This window comes from Poromitra crassiceps (assembly GCF_964638095.1).
Source record: "Poromitra crassiceps genome assembly, chromosome: 14".
NCBI classification, from domain to species: Eukaryota; Metazoa; Chordata; class Actinopteri; order Beryciformes; family Melamphaidae; genus Poromitra; species Poromitra crassiceps.
In genome coordinates this window covers 37,888,179-37,912,178 of record NC_139633.1, presented here as the reverse complement: position 1 = coordinate 37,912,178, position 24,000 = coordinate 37,888,179, and the positions used below count along the sequence as shown (strand labels likewise).

The following is a 24,000-nucleotide window of genomic DNA, read 5'->3' as shown; positions in this document are numbered from 1 at the left end:
TTTTAAATCTCACTCTCTGTCTCACTCTCTCTCTGTCCCCCCTCTCTGTCTCCCAATCTCTCTCTCTGTCTCCCAATCTCTCTCTCTGTCCCCTCTCTCTCTCTGTCTTTGCCCCCGCTCTCTTTCTCTCTCTCTCCCTCTCCCTGTCTCCCCCTCTCTGTGTGTCTCTGCCCCTCCCTGTTTCTCTCTCTCACTCTACCCCCTCTCTCTCTGTCCCCCTCTCTCTGCCCCCCTCTCTTTGTCTCTCCCCCTCTATCTCTCTGCCCACTCTATCTGTCCCCCCTCTCTCTCTGTCTCTCTGCCTCTCCCTCTCTCTGCCCCTCTCTCTCTGCCCCTCTCTCTGTCTTCCCAGCTATCAATTCAATTCAACTGGCTTTATTGGCATGACGTAACACTGTACTGTACATATTGCCAAAGCAAGCGTTTAGACATGAAAAGCTAAACATGAATTAGAAAACGTACTGTACTACAAGACAAATTAATGAATGAATGAATGAATAATACAAGAATGAATGCTATCTCTCTCTGTCTCTGTCCCCTCTCTCTGTCTTTCTCTCTCTGTCTCCCCCTCTCTTTGTCTTTGCCCTCTCTCTCTTTCTCTCTCTCTCTCCCTCTCCTTGTCTCCCCCTCTCTGTGTATCTCTCTCTCTTTCTGTCCAACACCAGATTCCACTGTGACCTGCTTACGGTCCTGGACTGACCCAACATCAGATTCCAGTGTGACCTGCTCACGGTCCTGAACTGACCCAACATCAGATTCCAGTGTGACCTGCTCACAGTCCTGAACTGACCCAACATCAGATTCCAGTGTGACCTGCTCACGGTCCTGAACTGACCCAACATCAGATTCCAGTGTGACCTGCTCACTGTCCTGAACTGACCCAACATCAGATTCCAGTGTGACCTGCTCACGGTCCTGAACTGACCCAACACCAGATTCCATTGTGACCTGCTTACGGTCCTAAACTGACCCAACATCAGATTCCAGTATGACCTGCTCATGGTCCTGAACTGACCCAACACCAGATTCCAGTGTGACCTGCTCACAGTCCTGAACTGACCCAACACCAGATTCCATTGTGACCTGCTCACGGTCCTGAACTGACCCAACATCAGATTCCAGTGTGACCTGCTTACGGTCCTGAACTGACCCAACACCAGATTCCAGTATGACCTGCTCATGGCCCTTAACTGACCCAACATCAGATTCCAGTGTGACCTGCTCACGGTCCTTAACTGACCCAACATCAGATTCCAGTGTGACCTGCTCACGGTCCTGAACTGACCCAACATCAGATTCCAGTATGACCTGCTCACGGTCCTGAACTGACCCAACACCAGATTCCAGTGTGACCTGCTCACGGTCCTGAACTGACCCAACACCAGATTCCAGTATGACCTGCTCACGGTCCTGAACTGACCCAACATCAGATTCCAGTATGACCTGCTCACGGTCCTGAACTGACCCAACATCAGATTCCAGTGTGACCTGCTCACGGTCCTGAACTGACCCACATGACCCGCAAACAAACAAACAAAGCTGTCACAGTTAATCAGCCAAAATATAACATTATTACATTACATTACATTACGTCATTTAGCAGACGCTTTTATCCAAAGCGACTTACAATAACACATTTTGTCAACAATAGAGAAATCAACTATGCAACATAATCTATGACAGCTACAACTTTTGAAGGAATAGAGTGGTAAGTTTGTTTGTTTTTTGAGAGAGAAAGATGTTAGTTCAACAAGGGGCCAGGTGGAGCCTGAAAAGGTGTTTTTTTATATAACCTGCTGGTTTGCCACACTTGGTTGTTAATATACTGTTTATATCTTTATATCTGTCTGTATATTTCTTCTAACTTATCATGTTCCTTATGTAACCTATTGTCGCTGTCCGGCGGTGACCTTGTATCTCCAAATTCAGCCTTTTAAAAAGTATATATTTGATTTAGTTGCCCGTATCACTTTTTTGAAGATGTACTCTGTTAAACTCTTTGCAGTACACAGGTACAATTACTTATCATTAAATCTTGTAATTTAAATTCCTAACAGCTCCTTCTTTCCATTTTTGATTGTTCATTTTCATAAATGGATTTAATATTGAGTAGGTACCCCAAAATAACCTGTGAAAGTTTCAGGTATTTTGGCCCAGCGACAGATGTTATATTACTGGTTATTAATGTTGCTATTATTAAACTATGTTAAAATCAAAAATAGCTTTTTTGCAGATATGATGTTTCCACCAGACAGCGACACTATGTAACTTATGCATGTAACTTATGCACCTTGTGCAACTTGTATGTGCAAACATCCCTTGTCCAAAATAAAATAATTCTAATTCAAAACAGGGTCAAGCTCCCTGTAAAGGGCAGGTGATCCGACCACCACCGCAGTTTCAGACATATTATTCTAGGTATAAAAAAAACATTTTACAGTTCAAATGACGTTTCCGCCAGACAGTGGCGCTATGTAACTTGTGCACCAACCACACTAAGTCAGTTTCCTTGTATATGCAATCCCTTTAAAATAAAATAATTCAAAACACGATCAAGCTCCCTGTAAAGGGCACCGCATCATTGGTTTGAGTCTTTAGCTTCTTCAAACTTAGCTTGAAGCACTTGTGAGAGAACACAATTAAAAGATAATTCTAAGTTTCAGACATATTATTCTAGGTATAAAAAAAACTTTTACAGTGCAAATGCATTTGATTGCCTGCACATTAATGTCTCAAAATCTGCTGTCTGGCCACAGTAGCTGCAGGGGGGCAGTCAGTGGGTCCTTTTATTTTATTTTTATTTTAAGGCAGAGAATTTTGCAACTTAGAATTAGTTTGTAATGGTTTTCCCTCCCATAAATGCAATAAGAAAAACATATAATAAGAACAGCAACATTATACACTTACCGTAAATCATTAATTACACAGATCTTACCTGGCATTCTCTAGAGGCATATAGAGATGGGATGGACATCTGGCCTGGTTTTAATGAAGAGAACATAGACAGAGTTCTCAGTCAGTCTGTGCCTGTTGTCAGATCGCCTACAGCTTTAAGATGCAGAAAAGAGGAAGTGAACACGGAGGCAGTTACAGTAGATGATGCACAACAACATTCTCTAACCACGCCCATAATGGGCAAATGCCAAATACTAAAGACATGGAAAGACCTGCCTTGACACTGAAGTGATTGAGGTGTGGCCACATGCCACAACATGCAGAGACTCTGGAGTCAGTGAGCTTTGGGGTGCTGAAAGTCTATGATTTCATATTAAATGCTGGGGTTGATCCCATGTGTTGCACAGATCTGGTGCCAGAATTAGATTTAGCCATTTTGATCACTCGAGAATTGATCAACATGGTCAAAAATTCCCCAAAACACAGAGCAGAATTTTGTTCGGCCACAGCCATGCCTTTCTACGTGCGATTGGGCTGAAACTTTCAGGAAGTGTAAAGAGCACCCCTGTGGGTGACCTAATGGAGCCAGATTTCTTAATTAGGTAATTAGGGCAGATTAATTTCCCTAATTACCTAATGATGATTATCCTAATTACATAATGATGATGTGATGTCACTCGACCAATGATGACATCAGATGGGGACATCATCACTTTTGACATCACTCACTGACACATCATCATTGAGTTCTCGAGTGACATCACTGGTGAGGTGACATCACCCATTCTATACACTAGTGGACCCGTGGGAGTTACACCTCCCCGTGGTCTCCAAGCCTCCGGGACACACCCAAATTCTTTCTTTTTTTTCTTTTTCTTTTTTCTCCTTTATTTACAGTATATACACAACTGATTACTCATACTCCCATCATCATACATCAAATAGCCAAAGTAGCGTCTGTCTGTCTGTCTGTCTGTCTGTCTGTCTGTCTGTCTGTCTGCAATTTTGGTCCCACATTGTGAGAATTGTGATGATTTTGGTCAGTAATGATGTCACAATGTCTATGACATCATCAGTGATGTCACTCGAGCACTCCATGATGTGATCAATGATGGTCACTCGAGCAATTGTAATGTCAAGCCCGCACAGCGGGCAGGGTGGGCGAGCAGCACCGCTCCCCGCGGGAAGAGAGATCAGAGAGGGGCCAGTCAGTGAGCTGCTGCCTCTCTGCTCACACTAGAGAGAGCAGAGAGGGGCCAGTGAGCGAGCTGCTGCCTCTCTGCTCACACTAGAGAGAGCAGAGAGGGGCCAGTGAGCGAGCTGCTGCCTCTCTGCTCACACTAGAGTCCCACTTGGCCGCTGTCTCTCCCCTCCTTCCAAACACAGACACAGACGGGTCAAACAGCTCGCAAACACCTTTTGACTCATATGGAAGAAAAGAAAAGAAAATCGAACCTGTTCCGAAAACTTCAACGACGGACAAAAGTTTCATGGTCAGTGTGTAAACGGGTAATAAGGTCGTATTTATTTTTAAACGTGCGACCATTTTTGACAAAAAATACGGACAAAAAATACGGACTTGGTGTGCAAAACATTTTCAGTGCTGTAACTGCCTGAATGACAAGATTGTTTGTGACAATTATGCAACTTACTTACAGCGTGAATACTGCCTTCCCTTTGAAAAACACACAGCTCCGCTCACATTCGCTAAAGTTGGAAATACATTGACAGATTCACACTTCAGATCAATAGCTCAGAAGCAAAGCGTTGGTAATGCACACAAACCACGCCTCTTTCCCACCTTAGTAAGGTAGACCTAACCTTGCAAGCAAGCTGGATTCTCTCAATACCGCCCCCATCTGGCAATGTCAGGTTAAGGTAGACAGTCAAGTTGTTATTGAGTCTGTTATTATGCTACATGGCAACAACTTCAAAGCTGAAAACAAGGGAATGCATCATTTATGTGATCTGTGACAGTAAATGATGAGTGGATCATTGAATGGATGATGCATGACGTCACGGTCAGGCACTGTCTGGCAGCAGCAGCCAGGAGAGAACGCTACATTAACGTTAACGTTAGGTAAGACAAATGCACTAAAGTTCCATTTATACAACTTGTAATAGCAATTAGTAAGCAACTTTGACATCGGCACCACTCAAGCCCCGGTATTTCTCGGTTCTGTACGGGTCCGGTATGCTCGCTTCTATACGGGTCCGGGTCTCAGCTTTCTAATAATAGATGGGTCCAACCCGGTCCGGGCACAAATTTCCCAGATCCATCAAAACACGATTAAAACACGATTTCAGACGGACAAGCCCGTCTTTATTGTCACACGATTACGATCAACACATGCACGGAGGGCCACAACACACACATGCTGACGGTGGCCGGTGAAATTTGTCCTCTGCATTTAACCCATCCTGGCTTTGTCCTTTCCTCCGGGGGGCAGGCCAGGAGCAGTGGTCGCTTTTTCTCGTACAGCGCCCGGGGACCGACTTCGGATGTTGTCGTCACTGGTCAGATGACGATGACGATCTGATCTTCTGCATGTTTTTAGTGGGGGGGTTATATACGGAGGAACCCCCCTGGGGGAGCACGGGGAGAACATGCAAACTCCACACAGACAGAAAGGCCCTTACGACGAGATACCCCACCTGGGCAGTGGGCACTGAGGATATGGGGGGGAACACAACCACAGCGCCCACAGTGTCCCAGGCGAGAATCGAACTCAGGACCTTCTGACTGTGAGGCGACAGCTCTACCACTGAGCCACCGTGCCCCCGGACATTTTGGACCCGTGAAGACCTCTAGTGAGGAGTGGGAAAATAGTTATTAATGTTGAAGGGATCCTACCAAGATCAAATGTATTTCTATTTGCTTTTTTGTATATTTTTACTTATTTTATTTCTAGTTTTTGTGTTTTCTTTTGTTTGTGCTGTCATAATGTTGTAGTGTCTGTTAAGTGTGTAAAAAATGTAAAATAACAAGGGAATGAGGTAACTGACAGATGGGGGTTACTCTCCTCTCCTCTCTGTTTTTCACTGTCTTGCAAAACGTTCTTGTATTAGCCTGAATGCACTTTCACTTCTGTTATTTTACTATGGGATACAATCTAGACAGAAGTGAATCAAAGTGAACACTGTACTTTCACAAGAGGGAATTTAATCCTTAGGGACAAATAGGACTTGGACTTTGTAAGAGGAGGGTGTTGATAAACTCTTGTTGTTTTGTAGACTTGGTGTGTTTTAACAGTGGGTCAAGCTTCAGTCAATCTGCTCCAAGCTGTCAGGCCTTCTGCCTGTTCACTATAGAGGCCATAAGTCTGGTCTCATCTGAAGCATCATGTGCTCAACACAGGAAACCACAAAGCTCCATTTGGCCGTCAGCACCGGTTTCCTGTGAACATGGTGCAAACAGCTCTAAGTCACACTTCCTCTTCTAGCACAGAAATGAGTGCGAGATATAAACATTCAAGATCATTTTAATAACCATAATGTATGTATGAATGTAGAGTAGAGATTCAGGTGATAGTGTGTAGTTGCCTCTGTGTGAACGTGCCTGTACCCGTCCCGAAATGTCCTGTGTGTCAGCACAGGAGGTGTGTGTGTATGCGTGTGTGTGCGTGCGTGCGTACGTACGTGTGTGTGTGTGGTGGGGGAGGGGAGTACGGCTTTGCCCTCAGATAACCTCTGTATCATAATCTGTCTCTGTGTGTTTGTATATTTGCTGTGTTTTGACTATTTGGTTGTGTCGTGTGTAGCTGGGTGAATATGACCACATTTCACTAATAGACTTTTATCAAATTAAATGTGATGCTATTTTAGGAGACTTTAGCTTCAAACATGTAAAAAGTTTATAATCATTCTTCTAGAGCAGTGGTTCCCAACCTGTGGTCCAAGACCACTTGCCCGGGCTCAGTGGTCCTGCTGTGGGATCCTTTTTGACTTGACCCACTCATGCTATGGTTTCTCCCATTTCTAATCAGTTTTATGTTCCTTGCATGCAGGGTGTAAGGCTGGTGCTGTTGGCAGGCTGGGCTATGATGGGCTCATCAGCGAGTACTTGGGGAGCTCCCCGCTTGTGTCTTTGCACAGTTCACACTTAACAAGCGAGCATTGAGACACCATGATTTGCCTGTGATCAGGAGGGTGTAACAACATACAGGTAGTTCGAACAACCATGTCAACATTTTTAATGACATGATGGTGTGTGTGTGTGTGTGTGTGCACGAAGCGGTATAGTAGCCTACTTGTTTAAAGCCTGATGGTGAATTGAGACACGTACACGTGATTAAGTGCACGTATGACTCATGCCATCAAAATCTCACTCCAGCCAGGTACCCAAAGTTGGCAAATCTGCTGTAAAGGAGATGAGAATCCTTTCAACAGGATTCTGACTCCTGATGGAAGCTCCAAATACCACCGCACATTAGAAGTGACAGGAAACGTAAACACAGAAGGGAATTCCTCTTATAAGAAAACCTTCAGGATGAAAGAATTGGGATACAAGTAAGATGTTATCGTGCTGAAGAAACAAAGATTTATTCTTCAAAATATCTTTGTTGTTAAATAAAATATTTGTGGGGTGAAAAATTATGTTTGAAAATCATTGACCTAAGCATCGATGCTTGTCTGTGAAAGGCACACAGTTTCACTGGAATTTGATCAAAATTATAATGACAATTTAGGAGAAAATCAAGAGCACCAAAGGAGTTTGCATGTTCTCCCCGTGCCCCCTGGGGGTTTCCTTCATATAGGAACCCCTTTAACAAAACATGCAATATCCTGGTCGCTGATGCCTCCTCTGGTCGTTAGGGGCGCCTGTTCAGAGGGAGGGGAACTCGTTTGAATAGCGTGATCCTCCCACGTGCTATGTCCTACCGGTGAAGCTTCCCCTGTCAGGTGAAAAGAAGCGGCTGGCTACTGCCCATGTCTCGGAGGAAGCATGGAGCCAGTTTCGGCTCTCCCCAGATTGGCAGAGGGTGGAGCAGCAACCAGGATAAATAAATTAAAATTAGCACTAATGGGGGATAAAAATTGGATAAAAAAATCTGGAAAAAAGAAAAAGAAAAGAAGTGAAGCTAGTAATTTATAATGATTATTCAGGGCGGCAATGATCAATCAGTGATGATCTTTTCTAGGTTTGCTATGAGAGGAATCAGGCCTCGGGATAGAGTAGGGGCCAGAGATTCATTCATAATACTTCTGCTGAACATCATTAGAAGAAAAGCGGCCAGCTGTTGTGGAAATGATCAGCTGGAGCTTCACAGCTGGTTCAAAACCAGGTACAACAGCAGGCCTGTACCAGCTACTGTGCTGCTGCACCATAGTACATGTTGAAACCTGCTCACACACTCATAGGAATAGAACATAGAGTCTGGAGATGAAGACAGAGCAGACAGTGAGGATGAGGTTGATGATTGTGACGGTAAAGAAGGCAGATGCACAACTCTCCCGCGTTGCACCCGGAGAAAACGACTTGACGGGAGTTAATATTGTATTGGTGTATGTCATTGTTATGCCTGTCCTAGGGGACACCAAACATAACATAAAAAAAGTGACTCCCCCCCTTCCCCTCTCCCAAAGATGACCATGCCACAGAGGTTTGCAGTCCACATCAATGTTTTAATGAAGAAATGACAGTAGAGAGCATCAGGGTGAGCATACCCAAAATAATAAACACAATCTATTTTAAAGGCCTAATCTTACCTGCAAACAAAACCCCCCCAAACAAATGACAGACACCTTACCCGATGAACTAATAGTAAACACAGGAGAAAACAACTAAAGAAAAATCAGGGCTTCTCACCCCTAAGTCATAAGGACTGCTTTTAAGATCAAAGGTGAGCAAGGTTACAATGACCCATTTACCAGCTAGGCTAACAAAGGAGTGGCTAAGCTAGCTCTTGGTGTGGCACAGGCTGGTTGGGAGCAGGAAAGGAGAGAGTGAGGAGGCCTCGGCACAGCCCTCTTTTTAAAGCCGGCCCGCATCAGTCTCCAACCAATCACCAGCATCTATGAATCACCAGCCGCACCTGCAGTAAGAACTCAAGAGTAAACTGTGGAGAGCTCCACACCAGGCAGGGAGGGAGAACACAGCACATCAGGATACAAAATACTCATATGATCCCCTGGGTCATAATGATTTGATTTTATACTGTTTTTATACTGGACCTTGTGTCTGTTAATAAAAGTGATGATGATGATGAATAACTCGTGGAGACTTTTCTTCTCTTTAGCCTCACAGCTTATTTATTTAGCAGTGCTGTTAACACCTCGTTCTGCTCAGCTCAACTGACAGGAACACACTGAACACAAGCAAGGGGGGCACACCTCTCAGACTGATGAAGCAAGCATGCATCCTCCCCTATCGCTTTAGCGCCTCATAGTGGCTCATTCACAATACTGCACCCAGAGTGAACTTATGTACAGGACAGTTACAGCATGACACAATGTGTATACGAGGGATCACCCGAGCCGCATTTTGGTAAACAAACCTCGTCACTGGGTGGCACCGGCAATGGAACCCTATGGAGCCTGAGTTTGAGCGTCTGACTCTAGCCGGCTGACCCCGTTTACATTTTAAAAACTGCCACAGCTCACACAACTTTAACACAACATGCATACTGTATATTATACATCAAACTCTTGAGCTAATTCTGCTCTCACTCAGAATGTCAAAATATAAGCGATGTGATGTAGTTTTTGAGATATTAACGTTTGTTTGGCACAACTCATACTAGTTAACTGCGGCGGGGTTCTGCAATACTGGGTGTCAGTGACGTCACGCTGATTGGTCCTATAGCAACTGAGGTCACACATGTAAACATTGACTCGTAACAATGATGATGAGGATGTTTGTAACAGTGCAGATTAGAAGAACAAGGTGCTCTTGTTTGATGAAAGCTTTCCAGTTGTAATGTGTTGTTTTCTGCTCTGATCATTTAGTATACTTGTCTTTAAAACAAGTTCCAGGACTCCTGTTTTCTACCTGTTCTACCTACATTTTCACTAATATACTCCCGTTTCTCTATTTTTGAGCATATTATTTAGCAATAGACATAATATTATAGTTGGATGCCTTTGTTACCTCCAATGGTTTGTGAATAAAAATAAAATTATTTCAGTTATTTCAAATAAATGATTTATCTGTCCAATCCAATCGATTCAGCGTCCTCTAAAACGTCTTTTGGCTGAAACATCATCATCGGCCCCACCGGGAGTTGAGATATGGCCACTTCTGGCTTAAACAGCCATTTTGAATTTTGACAATGCCAGAAATGGATTCAGCATCCTCAATAACCGCCCAAACCACTCCAATATTCTCCAAATCAGCCAAGCAGTTGCTGAAATATTGTCCATATATTTGATTATGCTAATTAATGCTAATTATGCAAATTTCTCAACATATGCAAATTTAGCATCCAGCTGTTTTTATATGATGGGGACCCATACATTTCTAACATAAGGTTTTGGGTACTCAACATTTCCTCAACATGGGCTCTGTAGGCTGTCAAGTAGACTAAAGTCAAAAATCTGTTGATCTTCTTGTTCCTTCAGTTGGATGTCTGAGCTTCACTGTGCAGAATGATGTGTGCAGAGTTTGACACTAGAAGACTGCATGTTTACACAATCATCTGCTGAAAGTGGAACGTTTCTCTGAGCTCACTGAAAAGGCCGTTTTCAACCAGCATGATTCATGACATCACTGGAGCCAATCCTTGTCCAGTATTCAGCAGTTAAAGCCATTGTTTGTATGCTGTGATTGGCTAGTTATGTTCTAGATAACCCTGATTGGTTGCTTTGGAATTTTTTATGAGGGAAAAGGAGGCAAAGTCATTTAACCTTTTTTTGTGGAGAAAACCATCAGGCACAAATTATTGTTCAAAGTGGAGTATTTGATATACATCTTAAACATGACATTAGGGCGTCCTTAATGTCTCTGAGTGTAACTTAAAACCCATGCTGAGCTCTCAGTTCTGTCTGGGCCGTGTAGGCCAGCATACTTTTTGCTGAAAAGAAGAAGTGGTGAAGCTAGTGCCATAAGCCAGAGGTTCTCAAATGTTTTTCAGCCAAGGACCCCTTACAAGATAGAAAATATACCGGGGACCCCCTCATTCTGATTTGTGATTTTGGGCTAAGCTTTATTGTTTCCACGGTAACGTGCTCAACTTTTAAATTGATAGGTTTGTTAGATTAGAATGTAATCATTTGAACCATTTTAGATTTAAAGCATAACATATTTCCGTTGAACTATGAAGCTTTTGCAACAGGAAAAAAGGTTTTTATTTTTATTTTCCTGAAAACTTTTTCGCGGACCCCCTGCAAAGTGCCACGGACCCCTGGGGGTCCCCGGACCCCCATTTGAGAACCACTGCCATAAGCAGTGCAGCGTTTCAACCTTTTTGGCCCGGGACAACGCACGTCACTGGCTGCATATGCAGAGTGGTGAACACTTCAACTAAAGAATGATTTCCTCTTTTCAGGTTGTTTCATGTAATTATCAGAGGCAGAAAACTATGCAATATTTTACAAAAACATCTGGAAAAAACCCATAAATGTGTCTCAAATAAATTAGCTTTTTTCCTATGCAATTAATAATCTTGCGACTTCCCATATGATCTTGTGACCTCCTGTGGGGTCCCAACCCGCACATTGAGAACCACTGCCGTAAACAGTACATATAAAGTAAAGGAATGTTATTGACTTTAAAAATCCATACAGTAAGTTAGGCCTCCAGCTGTTTCAAACACAGTGGTCTCATGTAGAGTGAGATGCCGCCATCTCTCTATACAGAGGGACATGCATCAAGTATCACTGCTGTATCTCGTTGGCTCATTTTTGGCAGTTTGTAAGTCAAAAATAATAAAACTACTGTAGTTAAAAAAAAAAAATTCCATTGTTCTCAGGTGGGACAAGATACCACCCTATGAGGGTGGTATCGTCCGTGAACTTTAGGAGCTTGACGGACTGGTGACTGGAGGTGCAGCTGTTGGTGTACAGACCAAAGAAGTAGTGAGAGAGGACACCGCCCTGGGCAGCACCGGTGCCGATGGACCGAAAGTCAGTTATGTCAACTAATCAATGTAAACTAATCAATGCTTATACTGTATTCTAATAGATAAAGGAGTGAGGATAATAAAATGCCTTAGTTTTAGCTATGCAGTGTTCTAAGCAGACCGGATGGCATCCAGCAGATGATAGAAGGCTCATCCATAAGAGACTTGAGACTTGACTGGCAAAGAATGACTTGTGAGCATCTCTCACCTTTAGTTACATTTGAACAAATCACCCTCTGTTATTGACAACATGTTTATTACAAAATAGTACAAGCTTTGGCAATAAATAAGTTTCACAATGTGCTGATAGCATCACTATAAAATCTAATATCATGCATCTGTGTTGGTCCCAGTCCAAAGCCTTTCTATGACCTGCCTCAATGTAGTAAAATAACCTGCTTTCTAGTTTGCTGAGAGCTGTAGGAGGTGTCAGAGCTGTAGGAGGTGTCAGAGCTGTAGGAGGTGTCAGATGGACTCAAAGTTTGGCCAGCCGCTGTAGCATTTTGAAGCATCAATATATCATTGTTAACTGTGATGGTGGAGACGATTGTTCTCACACCAGTAGTAAAGTTCTAGTGTTTCTGAACATTAAGACTACATTTCCCATAAGCCCCGTTGTTTCCTAAATGTCTGAATATGAATGTTGCAATGATTTATTGTAGCCTGGTTACCTGACGAATCTGCGAGCTCATGTTTAACCGTCGGGCCAATCACAACCGTTTATCAAATATATTGTTACGTTGATACGTTGACTGAGAGAGGAGAGCCAGAGATGGTTGGAAGCGCGTGAGCTATGTCACATGTTTCGTTGCTCTGATTGGTTGTAGGTCCAATTGTGTTCGATTGCATTTTACTGGGCATGTTGATTGATGACTGGGCTCATGGAAATCAAAATTGAACAGAGAATTTCCAGACTCATTCGCATTTGCGAATTGGCCTGGCGATGTCAGGCTAGATTTATTGATGTCAAAAAATGTTAGAATATGTCTAATATATACAGTTAATTTAACATATTGAGTCGAATTTTACTTTAACATAATGAACTCCAATCAAAATGTACCATGTACTGAGTGATGTTGCCGTGTGTTCATTCCCACCCTGTTACCGCGCCACACTGAGGAGGTCAAAGGTCAACTCTGTGACATCAAAGGCGAGGTGCTGATGGGCGGGCTCGAGGAAGACCTGCGGGGTTCCTGATTGGCTGGAGGCTTGCTGGGCGTGTTTGAGGGCATCCAGTGTGTCATAGATGACTCTGGCCCGCTGCTCCTCGGAGGGCGGGTCCGCCCAGCGGGGGCACGGCAGCGAGGGGCAGTGGAGAAGGTAGTAGACTGATGACATGTAGGTCTTAATGAACTCCTGTTTCACATGGAGAAAGTCTCTCTGCAAACAAACAATAATAATGATACAAATGAATGGATTAAGTTTACAGTAATAACTGTTATTAAACACAGGAAGGAAGGAACGGTTCATACACAAAGTCAGTAGTCTGCAATAACTGTATGTACTGTATACACACACGCACATGGTAACACTTTGCAATAATAGTACATTAATTAGGGTTAGTTAATGATTAATAAGCATTAGCTAACCCATAATTAACCATTATTAAACATTAACTAAACATTAATGAAAGTGTTACCCAGAAAGGATTTACCAGAATGGAATTATGTTAACATTTTGGTAGAGAAAAGCCAGCAGGTCAGAAGACACACATGGACAGGCAGCATTACAGCACTATCTACAGGTTAGTATAGGTATTACACGCGCACACACACACACACACACACACACACACACACACACACACACAGACACACACAGACACACACAGACACACACACACACACACACACACACACACACACACACAGAGTCTGACCTTCTGCGCTCTGCTCATGTTGCTCTCAGCATCCAGCCAGGCGCTCTGAGGGAAAACACCAGTCAGTCAAACAAACAATAAAACTCCACATCAGCCAGAGTACCAAAAGTCAATCAATATAACCAGTCAACAAGTCAGCCAATCAGTGAGCCAGTCATAACCAGTCAACAAGCTGAACTGTGTATGGATATATAGAGTATGGATATCACATTTTCAAAAGGTTTTCCTCATCGAGTCTGGAATCACACCCGTTTCAAGGATTATGAAACAAGTCAACGTTACGTTATTATGTGGATTGCTGTGCTGAACAGTGCTGCTGGACACTACAGGGAGGGGCAAGTTAACACCGGCCGTCGCTGTTCCTTGTTGTTCTGTATTCAAAGTTGGCAAAGTCGACATAATATTCTGTCAGAAAAGAGTCAGGTTCACCAAAGCACCGTGAAGTTGTTCTCTGTCGTCCCCCTGACAAGCATCATCACAGGGCAGCCTGACAGCTGAATACTGTATGTATGTATGCCAGTATGAAGCTCTGCCTACTGACCCTGACAGCATCCAGCAGGTCTGACTGGTCCAACAACACAGGGAAGGTAGACAGCACAGGACTGCACATCACATCTGAGAGAGAGAGGGCAGAGAGAGAGAGAGAGAAAGAGAGAGAGAGCAGAGAGAGAGCAGAGAGAGAGAGAGAGCAAGAGAGAGAGAGGGGGGGCAGAGAGAGAGAGAGAGAGCAAGAGAGCGAGAGAGCAGAGAGAGAGAGGGCAGAGAGAGAGAGAGAGAGGGCAGAGAGAGAGAGAGAGAGAGAGAGAGCAAGAGAGAGAGAGGGGGGGCAGAGAGAGAGAGAGCAAGAGAGCGAGAGAGCAGAGAGAGAGAGAGAGAGGGCAGATAGAGAGAGAGGGCAGAGAGAGAGAGGGGGCAGAGAGAGAGAGAGAGAGAGAGAGAGAGAGAGGGCAGAGAGAGAGAGCAGAGAGAGAGAGAGCAGAGAGAGAGAGAGGGGGCAGAGGGAGAGAGAGCAGAGAGAGAGAGAGAGAGAGAGAGCAGAGAGAGAGAGAGCAGAGAGAGGAGAGAGAGAGAGAGAGAGCAGAGAGAGGAGAGAGAGAGAGAGAGAGCAGAGAGAGAGCAGAGAGAGAGAGAGAGCAGCGAGAGAGAGAGAGCAGAGAGAGGAGAGAGAGAGAGGAGAGAGAGAGAGAGCAGAGAGAGAGAGAGCAGAGAGAGAGAGAGCAGAGAGAGAGCAGAGAGAGAGAGAGAGCAGAGAGAGGAGAGAGAGAGAGAGAGAGCAGAGAGAGAGCAGAGAGAGAGAGAGAGCAGAGAGAGGAGAGAGAGAGCAGAGAGAGAGCAGAGAGAGAGAGAGAGCAGAGAGAGAGCAGAGAGAGAGAGAGAGCAGAGAGAGAGAGAGCGGGCAGAGAGAGAGAGAGAGCAGAGAGAGAGAGAGAATAACAGCATCAGCAAAGCAGCACTGTTCCTGGAGTCGCTAGAAGAAATGTGCAGGTTTTGTGTTGGTTTATTTTTGTTGTTGTTGTTTTTGGAGTTTGTTTACCTGGTTTGTTGATGGTTTTGTTTGGTGTTTGTTTACCTGCACTCTGCATGGTGGGCCTGTCCATCAGCAGTGTGTCAGCCAGCAGCTGTCTGTGCAGAGCCAGCAGGTGGACGCAGCTCAGACAGTGCAGCAGAGGGTCTGGGAGGACACTGACAGGGGACACATCAGAATCAGAATCAGAACCAGAATCAGCTTTATTGGCCAAGTATGTACACATACAAGGAAATTGGGTCCGGTTGGCTTAACTCTCAATGTCCTCTCACACAAAAGAAAAAGAAAAAAGCATGCTCAGGCTAAAACAAACAAGAATCATACCATTAACCAGTGTTGGGGGTAACTCATTACAAAAGTAACATATTACATGTAATATATTACTTTTAGCAGTAACTCAGTAATATAACTTATTACTTATAGGATTTCAGTAATATTATACCAGTTACTTTGTCAAGTAACTCAAGTTACAAATTGAGTTACTTTTTTTAATCAAAGCACATATTTAAATACTTTCCTAATCAAACTGTGTATTATGCAAATAACCATAGATGACAATAACAAAGGAAAAGGATCACATTTAGAATTTTGGATTGTTTACACTGACTTCAAGATGGTTGAAATAATTTTTTGGGATGTTCCGGGGTGACAATGTCATTCTGATACTGCTGTTATTACAGTGAAAGTAATGCAAAAGTAGTGTAATAAGTAACGAGTTACTCTACACAGACAGTAATATTGTAAAGTAACCTATTACTTTCAAATGAAAGTAGTCACATGTAGTATATTACATTTTGAAAGTAACTTGCCCAACACTGCCATTAACTCACAGCACGGTTCCCACTCCTTCTTAAACATCACATTCAAGGATCTTTTCAAGGCCTCCCCAGACCCAATTCCCTCACATTCCAGGACCCAACATGGCATAATGTATATATATACATATCTATATATCTATATATATCTATATCTATATAGATATATATAGTTTTTATTTCTCATAACTTTTCAGCTTAACTTTTCTTCAAACATCAACATAATAAACAAAATAATACTTTTCCCTACTAGTGCAACTTGAGAAGAGGCTAATACGTTTTTTTTTTTTTTTTTTTTCATATAATATATATATATTTTTTTCGGTTTGCACGTGATCAAACCGGTTTGGGCTCGACACCAAACCGAACCGGTAAAGCCGGGAATAGCCCATGCCTAATCCATCATAGAAGAGGAGACATCACAAGACTGTGGAGTTCTAACAGTGTAATAAGGGCCAATCCCATGTCTTACTTGTACCCCTACGCCCCGGGCTTTTGGACTAACCCCCCAGAACAGTTAGGAGGGGTACTGGTTGAAATCTAGCCCTATGAAATGGGACAACCCTTGGAGATTCTGATTCATCATCAGTAGTCAGACAGACGCCACCAGTTTGTTGCCAGACATCAAATCTATTTAGAATCAGAATCAGCTTTATTGGCCAAGTATGTCATTTGACTCCGGTATATGTTGCTCTCAATGTTTTTACACAGGGAAAAAGAAAAGCTAAGCAAACTATGCATACAAGCTAAAACAAACGGCTATTTACATTATAAACATTAGTGAGGTAGAATGACCATTATAAATATGTATATAAGAAAAAAAAAGAATCGTATATCTATGTACACTACAGTCTAAGTATATGCAAACCACACTGGATTACAAACAAGGCTAGAAGTCAGATATTGCACAGTTGTATATGGATCTTTATAAAATGGGTACCTCAAATCAAGCAATCTGATTGGTTCACAGCCATTGTATAATTCCAGTAACCGAGTTCAATAACCCATGGCCATGGGTTATTGGTTACCATGGCAACTCTCTTACTAAATGGCAGCGCTGCGCTCGAGCCAAACAGCTTTCTCCTGATCTGCTGTATGGAGGGTCACTAGTCCTTCAAGTCTTTGTACAATGAGTCATTATGGACGCATGATGGCGCAACTCTCTTACTAAAAGTACGTTACTTGGTGTCGGCATACGGCTCTGGGGCCGGTTGCACCAACTGGTCTTACACTGGTCTTAACTGCCTGTAACAGAGATCTCCGCGGAGACCTTTTTGACCGTCATCGTCGTAACTGCGGTCAACTGAGCCGTGTTCATCGTAACACCGCCAGTTCGCTGTCTTTGAAAGCACGACGTTAGATTATAACTAACTAGTTGTGTGGCTTAGCCTTCCAAAATGTTGCCGTTAGTTTTTTAGAAGTTAATACATAGAATTGGGAACGTTACATTCAATTTCATTCAGACTGTCTTTCTGGCTCAATCGCCGCCATTGGTGCAACCGGCCCCTGGTCGGGCTTTGCTCTCAGCAAGCGCCAGGATTGGCCAATGTCGACTTCAGTCTCCAGAACGATCCAATCAAATCACCCGCACGTCTATCTTCTTGCTAGAGGTCCCGCCTTACAGTAGTGTTTCAACTGACTCTTAAAGAAAAACCATGCCAGTCGGACTTATAGTATTATTATTATTATATTATTATACTTGGAAACCGTTTTATAAAAGCAATATAGCACTCGAGCAGCGTGTGTTGTGAAATATATCACACTGATAAGCTGTTATCCCACTCGGCCTGCGGCCTCGTGGGATAACAGCTTATCAGTGTGATATATTCATCACAACACACTTGCTCTCATGCTATATTGCTTAAATATAAGCAAAGCTTTGAGACACAGCTTATGCATCAAAGGGGGAAATGCAACATGGAAATGGGCTCTGATGCACAAATCAGCCTTAAGGGATACGCCAACATTTTGAGAGTTTAGTACATGCCTTTATCTTCACTCTGCGTGCAGTACAAACTGTGGTAGAGCCCTCACTGCTACTTAGCTTAGCGCTACGCAGACTATGGTACTTTTGCCTACTCCAATTCAGCCGCCCAAAATACACATTCCAACAGTACCAGAAACACTCACATGTACATGTTGTGACTTGTGTACTCATCATGCGATGAAATAATAATCCAAAGTAGGATGGTTAGGATATTTTTGGGGCCGGTGTGCATGCACAGCAGGGCCCTTACATTCCACTCAGTCGCCCAGACCATTTTAGCACGGATTCAGGCGTTGTAATGTCTTTCCACTTTCCAGTCCAGTAGGTGGCGGTAATGCACCTCTGGCTAATATTGTGAGAGTTCCACAAGAGCCGGTCGTCGGACATTTCGGCGAGTCGACGTAATCGATGATGTCGACGCACGCTACGTGCCTCGACGCGCCCCAATCGTCACAAAACAAAAATAGTGTAGCTCATGTTAGCGGCTAACTGTTACTTGTCGTTACTTTACATGGCAGTAAAATGCCACTGAATGACCAAATTGATTTAACTTTTAACGATTTCGATTTCCACTTTCCATAGGGACCGCCAGCATTGGTTAGTTGTTAACGTCGTGACAATTTATAACGTTTATAACGTACTCCGACCGGTTTGCGGTGTTGCGCAATAGCTCCAACCCCTGGCTGTATTCAGACTGATAGTATAAACCGGAAGCTGGAGCACGTTATAAACATTATAAATATAGTCACGTTATAAACTAACCAATGCTGGGGGTCCGTATGGAGAGTGGAAATCGAAATGGTTAAAAGTTAAATCAATTTGGTCATTCGGTGGCGTTTTACTGCCATGTAAAGTAACGACAAGTAACAGTTAGCCGCTAACATATTAGCCACATTACCCATCAGCGGAGCGTCATTTGACGTCAGCACACTCTTCCAAACAGGTCGCGTGCCTCATTCCAGTCGATTCCAGTGGGCATTCCCATGCTTTCACATGGACCCATGTTGGGTGTGGATGCTACTGACAGTCTTGTGTCTAAATGATGTGTGTACAGTCCATGTGTGTGGCCATCTTACATGGAGCATTTTGTCTTTCTCCAAAATTAAGAGCACTGTTACTGAAAATTGCACACCATTGTACTGTTAACACGTTAACTGCCAGCGACGTATGCATACGTCAAGCAGAATCCAACCGTTAACTGCCAGCGACGTATGGATACGTCAAAAAAATCGTTTTTTTTTTTTTGACGGTGGATCCTTGATCTGGCCCTTTTGCATCTTCTATTATACTGTTAGAGCCGCCGGGCGTGTGCAATCCATTCCGCCGACCCACTGAGTGGCGACGGTGCTCAGACTATTGAGTGTTGTTTGGCCAGAAACGCACGCATTCCAGCTGAGCTCAACCGAGGACCCAGAAGCGAACGAGCCTCATTCTCATACTGTAGGCGAAAACCTTTCACACGGGCGCACCCGTGCGCCGGGGGCTTCCACAGGTGGACTGGGTGGAAAGCACACTTTGAAGCGCGCAGCATAAGCCTAGAGTCACACAAGGCTTCGTCAAAGCTCTCAACCGAAAATCCAAGAACGGATTAAGCCACATCCACGCTCGCCGACGAGGGACCGCCAGAGAGAGGCTGCTGCTCACTGCTCAGACAGGCAGGAGAGACTGGCTTGTGACTGACAAACACGGAGACACGCCCACGGAGGGAGGAGTTGTAAGGAGAGGGGGTGCGGGTGCTGCTATGGAGGAAATTACTGTTCAGAACTATATTGTTTATGTCTGATGTCTCACTGATGCCAAAAATAAATGGTTAAAGTGACTGTTTGATATTGAATTTCACAAAACTGCGATTATCTCAGCTTTTTGTCTCAGACGCTGAAACCATGCTGTACTCAACGGCTAATATCTACATAACTACTAACTCTACAAACTAACTCTTTTAGACAGAGAAAGCACACATTCTATTAGTACTTTTGTGAACTTTGTGTTGACAAACTCCAAGCAGAAAATTATCCTTGGCTCTTGTAAAATGAGCCAGAATCCTCAAAAAAACCCTCTGGCAAAAGCTACCTACAGTAAAAAAAAAAAAGGCTGGCAGTGAATGTGTTAAGATGATGCTTTTATGTTGGACTGCTGCTGCTAAACTCAGTTGACATTGCACAAGGTTTTTGGTATTCCTCCTGAAAGTGACTTGAATTTAATTTATTCTACTATTTTATTTTGAATTGCACTATATTCATTTTATTTGAGGACAAGCTCTTGCTTTAATTTTATTTGATAGATTTTATGTTGGACTGTTAAAGAGAATGAGATGGTTAAATAATATAGACATCAGCAGGTGGTGGTGGAGGTGAGTCAGAAAATATTAGTGTTTTACCTATATGGCTACATCTGGGCAAGAGCAGTGCCACTCACTCAGCAAATTGATGGTTAAGACTGAAAAACAGTCTAATCTTAATGTAAATGGTCCTCTAATCTGGTTTCAAGGGGCCAAAAAAAATTTGCGCGGCGCCCCAATGACTCAATACACCTTGGCAGAGTTCTGCACTTTACTGAGCACACCGGCCCTATGCCAGGTTTCAACCTGGCCTTGTTTTAAATATTTACTATCAAAGAAAATGCTTACATTTGTGTTTTCTTTTAGCCTTAGCCACCATCTTGCCCATGATTCGCAAGGCATTCTGGGAGATTTTTCATAACCTACCTCTGAAGAAGCTCTGTTTGGTGGGCTATATAGTCCTACCACTTCACCCTAGCCCTCTGTCCCAACAAGAATGGGGACACTCTACCAGGACACGTCTCTGTCCCAACAAGAATGGGGACACTCTACCAGGACACGTCTCTGTCCCAACAAGAATGGGGACACTCTACCAGGACACGTCTCTGTCCCAACAAGAATGGGGACACTCTACCAGGACACGTCTCTGTCCCAACAAGAATGGGGACACTCTACCAGGACACGTGAACGCATCAAACGAGGGTTAAGGGCTAAGTGATAGGGGCAAGGGGTGTATTGGGATTGGGCCTAAGTGGATGTGAGGGTGGATCTTTCCTTGAAGGCTGAACACATCATCCACTGGGTGTGTTAAAGCTCTCCAGTGGTTCTCTCACCTGAGCTGGGTTCTGGTCCGACTTTTGGCTGATTTCAGTTTGACGATCAGCTTGGGCTGCCGCCTGGCCAGCAGCATCTGCTGCAAAACACCAGCTGGAGCTGAGAGAGGAGAGGAGGAGAAGAGAGGAGTGGAGTGGAGAGGAGGAAAGGAGGGGAGGGGAGCATATATTAATAGAGGAGAGGAGGAGAGGAGATGAAGAGAGGTGGGGAGAGGAGGAGAGGAGATGAAGAGAGGAGGGGACAGGAGAGGACAGGAGAAGACAAATGGGGAGAGGAGAGGAGATGAGATTTCACAAATGCACTTGCCAATTTGAAAACAAGGCTGCTTCTCTCCAGAGACTGTTTAGAGTGAGAAGGCTCAACTGTCTGTATCAGTGTTGTTGTTTTTTACCTTTATTTATACAGGGGGAGTCTCACTGAGAGCAATGCTGTCTTTTTCAGGAGCACCCTGTTTACATTCACACACACCTTCACACCTGGAAGCTCACCAGTACAACCACAGTCTGATCTGATGGCCACTGAGCAGCTCCACTGGAGCAGTCTGTGCATTATTGTACTTGTAGGTAATGATGATAATGTTTGTGTATAAGGACCACACAATTACAACTACATTTTTATGATGTGTAACTTAATTTGTCATGTATTGTATCAACTGTCCAATAAACTAAACTAAAGAATGATGAGCTCTGCTGCTCCTTCTCACCTCCTCTGGTTACTGAAGCCTCCATCGCTACGTCTTTCTCATAGGGAGTGCCGCCATTCACTGGCAGCTCATAGGTCCTACACACAGAGAGTAGATCAGATCAGATCATAGGTCCTACACACAGAGAGTAGATCAGATCAGATCATAGGTCCTACACACAGAGAGTAGATCAGATCAGATCATAGGTCCTACACACACAGTAGATCAGATCAGATCATAGGTCCTACACACAGAGAGTAGATCAGATCAGATCATAGGTCCTACACACAGAGAGTAGATCAGATCAGAGGTCCTACACACAGAGAGTAGATCAGATCAGATCATAGGTCCTACACAGACAGAGTAGATCAGATCATAGGTCCTACACAGAGTAGATCAGATCAGATCATAGGTCCTACACACAGAGAGTAGATCAGATCAGATCATAGGTCCTACACACACAGTAGATCAGATCAGATCAGATCATAAGGGGGGCACGGTGGCGCAGTGGTAGCGCTGTCGCCTCACAGCTAGAAGGTCCTGGGTTTGATTCCCACCTGGGACGCTCTGAGCACTGAAGGAGTGCGTGCCCGTCCGCATGTCCTCGAGTGCCCACCGCCCGTGTGGGGTTGTCAAAAGGTGTGGATGTCTGTGTGGAGTTTGCATGTTCACCCCGTGCCCCCTGAGGGTTTCCTTCATATAGGAACCCCTCACCAAAACATGCAATATCCTGGTCGCTGAAGTGGTGCCTCCTCTGATCATTCGGAGGGAGGGGAACTGGTTGGAATAGCGTGATCCTCCCACGTGCTATGTCCTACCGGTGAAGGATCCCCTGTCAGCTGAAAAGAAGCGGCTGGCTAACTGCCCATGTCTCGGAGGAAGCATGGAGCCAGTTTCGGCTCTCCCCAGATCAGCAGAGGGTGGAGCAGCAACCAGGATAAATAAATTAAAATTAGCACTAATGGGGGATAAAAAAAATAGGGGGGGGGGGGGGGGGGATCTGATCATAGGTCATATACACACAGAGTAGATCAGATCAGATCAGATGCAACTTTACTGTGTCAACAGGGTCAGTGCAGCACCAAATAGAAATAGGATACAGCAAAGAAAAAAAGATTATATAATTTAGAGCAATGCAAAGAGGTTGTATTAAATGTAGGGCTGTCAAACGATTCATTTTATTAATCGCGATTAATCGTGCGATTAACTATAGTTAATCGCGATTAATCGCATCTTTGTATCGCATGTTTAAAATGCCATTATTTTGCATTTCAAAGCATTTTTAATTAGATATTAATAATTCTTACCACCAGTGTGTCGTGATTGGGAATCAAATGAATGCAAATAAATGTACTTTGTGATCTTGAATTTTAGATTTGGAATGTAGACAGGAGGTAACAATGTCTACAAAATATATCTAGAACCGATACTTCCGGCGGCGGCGCTGTGGAGCAGTCGAAACCCAAAATGACACAGCCGAAGAAAGCTGTGTCTGAGCTAAAAACTTTGGCACTTCCATGTGAATAATGGCTCAGTATTGGAAACTGTGTATTGATAACGTGTATATCGCGTGAAGCCATTGGAGCCGACCTCCCAGTGGTTAGAGGACCCGCGCATCCGAGACTCTGAAGGAAGAATGAGCGATGAGTCTCGCACTAGCTAGCTGGCTGCTAGCTGGCCGCTAGCTACTTTTAGGTGATGGCTCGCCTCAAACTCGATGTACTTCGGTGATATTTTAATTCCGTTTTACACAAGGTGCAAACTACGGCTCTTGACTTGTCCACTGTGGCATTTGGGGAGTTTTTTTTAAGTAAAATGAGCCATTTAAAAACGTATTGCTGTCATTCTCTTCCATGCCTCCTGCACAAGCAGGAGACAGGAAACTGAACGGCTTGACTACAAGTATGGGTGCGACGAAGGGACAAAATAGCGGCATGCGATTAACGCGATTAAAAAAAAAAACGCGTTATGATCGGCACGCATTAACGCACGATTAATGCGTTAACGCTGACAGCCCTAATTAAATGCAACCAACAATAATCAAGT

General features: G+C 43.9%; 3 protein-coding genes across 3 annotated transcripts in view; 2 read left to right on the top strand and 1 right to left on the bottom strand.

Moving 5' to 3' along the window:
• LOC310789526 (nephrocystin-1-like) overlaps positions 1–699 on the top strand; it is a gene marked incomplete at its 3' end in the record, with an annotated part of 59,061 nt that extends 58,362 nt beyond the window's left edge. The window contains exon 17 of the mRNA XM_083651162.1: positions 666–699. Coding sequence (XP_083507288.1) covers positions 666–699 — 34 coding nt within the window. The remainder of the gene's footprint in view (positions 1–665) is intronic.
• LOC310789558 (NLR family CARD domain-containing protein 3-like) overlaps positions 1–24,000 on the top strand; it is a 708,349-nt gene that overhangs the window by 113,416 nt on the left and 570,933 nt on the right. The gene's annotated exons all lie outside the window — the stretch shown is intronic.
• LOC310789525 (nephrocystin-1-like) overlaps positions 13,056–24,000 on the bottom strand; it is a gene marked incomplete at both ends in the record, with an annotated part of 149,457 nt that continues 138,512 nt past the window's right edge. Inside the window, 6 exons of the mRNA XM_083651161.1 lie at positions 13,056–13,334; positions 13,834–13,878; positions 14,375–14,448; positions 15,404–15,516; positions 21,272–21,371; positions 21,976–22,052. Of these exons, the coding sequence (XP_083507287.1) occupies positions 13,056–13,334; positions 13,834–13,878; positions 14,375–14,448; positions 15,404–15,516; positions 21,272–21,371; positions 21,976–22,052 (688 nt within the window). The remainder of the gene's footprint in view (positions 13,335–13,833; positions 13,879–14,374; positions 14,449–15,403; positions 15,517–21,271; positions 21,372–21,975; positions 22,053–24,000) is intronic.